At 38.9% G+C, this 5,519-nt stretch overlaps 1 protein-coding gene across 1 annotated transcript; it reads left to right on the top strand.

The window, feature by feature from the left end:
* Positions 1-774: 774 nt before the first annotated feature.
* On the top strand, positions 775-3,402 carry LOC136487320 (probable O-methyltransferase 2). The gene is made up of 2 exons (XM_066484475.1): positions 775-1,681; positions 2,811-3,402. The coding sequence occupies exons 1-2, from the start codon at positions 854-856 to the stop codon at positions 3,108-3,110; spliced, it is 1,128 nt and encodes a 375-aa protein (XP_066340572.1). The 5' UTR covers positions 775-853; the 3' UTR covers positions 3,111-3,402.
* The last annotated feature ends 2,117 nt before the right edge of the window (positions 3,403-5,519 follow it).

Raw genomic sequence — 5,519 nt, 5'->3', positions numbered from 1 at the left:
AGGTGGCATGCGATGCATAATCTAAAGCTTGATATCTGTAGTACTTGCAAACGAAAAGTTCTTCTTATAGCTTCTTACTAGTATACTGTGCCGTATACTTGTATGCAGCTCTTTTATTACTGGTTAAGTCGTACATGCATGCAAATGATACTAATTTCGTTTCTTATAGCATCTTAGTGTACTTGTATGCTACTTTTAGTTACTGGTGTATAGCATCTTATAGCTGGGATGCGGCGCCGTGCACACTGCAAGCTCTTGCCATGGGAGTAAACAAGTGTTACGACACTGCTCCCTCCATTTTTAACTTTTCTAGATACATAGATTTTTTCTATGTATATATCCATACACAGTATATGTATATCTAAGTCCTTAACAAAAACAAACTAGTATGTATCTAAACAAGCTAAAGTGACTTTGCAACTTAAGACGCGAAGGGAGTAGAATGCATGGCAGGTGGCAGCTCCCCGTGCGCCCTAATTTTTACTCTTTACTGTGCAAAAAGATACACATAAGCATTCGCATTCCTGGAAATAATAAATTTAATACTGATACCACCTCGCCATCCACGCGCTCTATAGTTTATTGATTTCTGCAATCCACTGAATCACCAAGTCAAACTTTCCGCCCACGCGATCATTAAACGTACTAATGGCGTCTGATTTTTTTGTGATAACACTCAACTACCTACTTATTAGACCTACACCAAGACCTAACCAAGGGCAAGTGTACCTGGATGGATCGCTCAGCCAGCAGCTATTTAAACCCTAGTACGCAAACAAACCTTAGAGCAGCAAACCAACACACACAAACGGCAAGAAAGATATACACCGCGAGTGACCGAGAGATACCAAGAATGGCAGCTCGTTCTCAAGCCATAGCTCCCACCGATGCCGAGCTGCTGCAGGCGCAAGCCGACCTATGGCGCCACAGCCTCTACTACCTCACGTCCATGGCGCTCAAGTGCGCCGTCGAGCTCCACATCCCAACTGCCATACATGACCTTGGAGGCTCGACCACGCTGCCGGACCTGGTGACCGCGCTGTCCCTCCCCAAGACCAAGCTTCCATTCCTCGGTCGCATCATGCGGCTGCTGGTCACGTCGGGGTTCTTCGCTTCCGACGGCAGCAGTGGCTATGGAGCTGAGGCCGTGTACCGCCTCAACCCACTCTCCTGGCTCCTGGTAGAAGGTGTGGAATCAGAGGACCACACCTACCAGAAGTACTTCGTGCTCGGCACCGTCTCCCGGCACTACGTTGAGGCCGGCCTGTCTCTGGCCGACTGGTTCAGGAAGGATCTGCCTGAGCCGCTGCCGTCGCCGTTTGAGGATTTACACGGTGTGCCCCTCGTCCATGAGAGCACAAAGCTCCTCGACGAAGAGCTCGACAGGATCGTGGAAGAAGGTCTCGCGGCGCACGACAACCTGGCGATTGGGACGCTAATACGGGAGTGCAGTGATGTTTTCAGTGGCCTTCACTCGCTGACCTATTGCTGTGGTAGACAGGGAAACACCAGCGCGAAGGCGATCATTAGGGCGTTTCCTGACATCAAAAGCACCGTGTTGAACCTTCCAAGGGTTGTTGAGACGACGACACCTGCGGCAGCACCAGCTGATGATGCTGTTAGCAATGTCACGGCTGATTTGTTCCACACCATCCCGCCTGCTCAGGCTGTGATGCTCAAGGTATGAATTAAACTGGGCAACAAAAAATATCGTAGAATTCCCTCTCACACGCATGCTTCACACAGTAAAATAATTTAAAAGTAGAGTTTTGTTTGTGGCTTACAGACTCATGTTTTGCATACAAATTGATAATTTCTGTAAATACCCCACTGTAGTCTCCTATGCTCCGCTAAAGATTTTTCGCCTCTAATTTTTTAGAACATCGATGTTGCCAATTATTCCACTATTACCTCTAATGACGCTTTATAGCTTCTCTAAACACCGCTATTTAGCTTATCCACGAAATATTTTAGCACGGTTAATCGTAACCAAGGCAAATATTGATTCCTGAAGCTAGAGAAGTGTAATCTATTCCTAACCATCATCTTTTCTACTTAACTACTATTAAATAATTATTAAATCATTGGATATTGAGTGTTGAATGAATATGAATGTTGATAGTAAGTATGTTGAGTGATTTTGTGAATATTAAGTAATTGATATGGATACATGCTCTCCTAGAGCCTGTACATGTATATGAGTATCTGTTTTTGGGAAAATTTCTTTAGCTAAATGTTTTGATGCATATTTAGTTAAGAAATTTCATGTTTTCTCTAAAAATTGCTAACTTAAATAGCCTCCGCTATAGCCTGCTGTAGTTTTTGTAGCTTACTAGCAAATGAGCCCTTGTGTTGCAACAGAACATGATACGTGTAGGAATGGAACATCGCTAGATGCGAGTTTTTCAAACTCGTATAAGCATGGGGCATGAGTCCGGGTCACGTATGAAATACATAGGGCATGACCCAACACGGAAGCAGATTCCATATTCTTCATTGTTAGATGCGAGTTGTTCTAACTTGTATGAGTATGGGCCATGAGCCCATGAGTCCGAGTCACATCAAAGACATGGAGGGCAAGAGTGTAATTTGTGAAGTAAAAAAAACAGAATGGAAGAAACTCTCCACTATCCGGGTAGTTAAGGGGAGGTGTACGAAGAAATAGGTACAGATAAATTTTGCTCTTGAATATTAGGTATAGATAGAGGACACTACTAAATGTCCTAGCCCACTATTTACAACATTGAAATTGGTAGATTCAAATATTATGAATTGTTAATTCAACTTGTATATGGCATTGTGTTCTGTAGCTTGTACTGCACTTTTGGAGCGACGAGGATTGTGTGAAGATCCTGGAGCAATGCAGGAAGGCAATTCCTTCCAGAGAAGAGGGAGGGAAAGTGATCATCATAGAAATACTTCTTGGGCCTTATATGGGGCCAATAATGTATGAAGCCCAACTCCTGATGGACATGGTCATGATGGTGAATACCAGAGGCAGGCAGCGTGGTGAAAATGACTGGCGCCAGATTTTCACTAAAGCTGGTTTCTCTGACTATAAAATTGTTAAGAAAATAGGAGCTCGGGGTGTCATCGAAGTCTACCCGTAAGGCTGCACACCTCTAAATAAATATCGATCAATATGCTAATAAATGTGTGGTTAAGTATTTGCTGGATGATGTGATGTGAGGATAATGTAAAATAAATGGGGTGCCTCATTTCCTATGCAGAGTCTCATGGCTGTAGAGCAGCCGGGCTGGTAAGCTTTAGTGCCTCGAGATCTATGTAGCTTCTGTTTTGAAATGTACTGGAGCACTCTCGGTGCTTTCCCTTGTGCTATGTTGATTTGGATGTATTTGGTACCCCTAATAAGAACATACTTGATGTGGTTGCTTGCCGATTTGTATGTCATGTACTGATGTACAAGCACAACATGTATGCGACATATTTATCATGCTACATCATTGTATAGGACCACTATATCATTGATACAAGATCTTATTCTAAGGGGGTGAAAAAGAACACCAAGAGCTTGCCACAATGTCATAAGAACAAAGTGAAAATACCCCACCACCACCTATCTATAGTGATTACTCTTTTGTGGGAGGCAAGAAAACTGGAAATGAAATCAAAATTGATGAACTTTTGTGGCCCTTTATTTTTATATGATCTTCTAGCAGTACTGGTTTATTTTAGTTCGTTTGGTTATTTTTTCTGTATTTCTGAGGTAAACTATCATTAATTAGTACTCCCTCCATCCCAAATTGTAAGTCATTCCAAGAATCTTGGAGAGTCAAACTTTTTCAAGTTTGACTAAAATTATAGAGAGAAACACAAAGATTGATGACATCAAATAGGTATAATATGAAAATATAACTAATGAAGAATCTAATGATACTTACTTGGTATGATAAATATTATTATTTTGTTATATAAATTTGGTCAAACTTAAAAAACTTTGACTCTCCAAGATTCTTGGAATGACTTATAATTTGGGATGGAGGGAGTATATCAGTTAAAGTATTTCTTTAGGTCCCTCCATCTGGGATGGTCAAATTGTGGCAACAGCTGGCCACTCAACATCTTGCATGTGTTGGGCCGATCAAAGTGTTGTATGGATTACTGAAGTGGATTGGTCTGATAAAAAAGATGGGCTGAAAATTCATATACAACAGAATGCGCTCGGCCGAAAACCAATGCCCTCTAACTGGCTTGGCCCATGAACGGCCACCTACTATATGGGCTTTAATATGCAAAAATTAATTTAACAGGCTGCCTAGTCCACACACTATTTTCTCGACAAAAATAAAACTAGTCTACACTACTAGGCGAGCAAATGGTCAATCGATTTTAAGATGCCGGCAAATGGTCACTGTAAATGGTTTCATGATTACCAAAAAGCCCAAACATTTAGCATCTTTGAGAATTTGAATGGTACCCAAAACCAATTGCTGCCATAACGCCTCCCGACTACTACACCACAAATTCAATTGATTATATATAGGATACTTTAGTATATCAATATTTGTGGTAGTCACTATATATAGTGTCACTATATCCAGTTTTAATACTAAAGTAATAGCATTCTTTATATCAATATTTCATAATCTTGTATTGAATATTTGGATACTAAATGATCCCAAATAAGAAAACTTTCAAATACATATTGTTAAATCTAGTCAAGCACTACAACTTTAGCAAAGGATGTATCTCTATCGGACATTGTTTGTCAAATTTAAAATTTTAAAACTCAAAATATATGAGATCAAAACAAATATTTCCGTCATTAAAAAACTTAAAATTAAAAAATTATCAACAACAAACATATAGATCTGGTCAGTACTTTAGTATTAACTTTGTGAACATTAAAGGTCGTTTAGAAATTCTAAATTTAGAATTTCAAAATTTAGGAACTTAACACACATATTTGGGACTCTAAAGGACTTCAAATAAAAAAGCATTTCAACTACAAAGTTCTATGTTGTATTGAGAACAACTTTTGTGTAGACCCTGTCAACATCCAAGTTTTTTTTGAATATTTTAAATTTCAAAACCCATAAACTTTAAACAATATATTGAGCCTCTAAATTGTAACACCCTAAAATTTGCCTCCTTTGAAAATAGGATTAAAACGATTTATTTTTTAATTTTTGTGCTCATGAAAACATAGGAAAATAAAAATTTTCATTAAATTAAAATTCATCATAAGGTTTAGCAACATGTTTGTGCATACATGCCTTTGCATTTGATGTATTTGATTGAGTGGTTTAAATTGCTTTTGCAAAAGGAATTAAAAATGGCTTTGAAACAAAAGAAAAGAAAAATTGAAAGTAAAAGGAATTAAAAAGTTGTATAATTTATTTTTGGAAAACTTACCAAAATGGTTCATTTTTATTTGAGTTGAAAAGTATATTCAAAACTCTATTTGAATTTGATTTGGCTTACATGTGAAATTGGTTTTGAAAACAAAATAGGAAAAAAAATTGGAAATTGGGAAAACTCCTCTCATTCCTGGCCCG

The sequence above is a fragment of the Miscanthus floridulus genome, chromosome 10, assembly GCF_019320115.1.
Source record: "Miscanthus floridulus cultivar M001 chromosome 10, ASM1932011v1, whole genome shotgun sequence".
In the NCBI taxonomy this organism is placed as follows: Eukaryota; Viridiplantae; Streptophyta; class Magnoliopsida; order Poales; family Poaceae; genus Miscanthus; species Miscanthus floridulus.
Note: the sequence above shows the minus strand (reverse complement) of the source record. Positions and strands in the feature narration are given on the sequence as shown.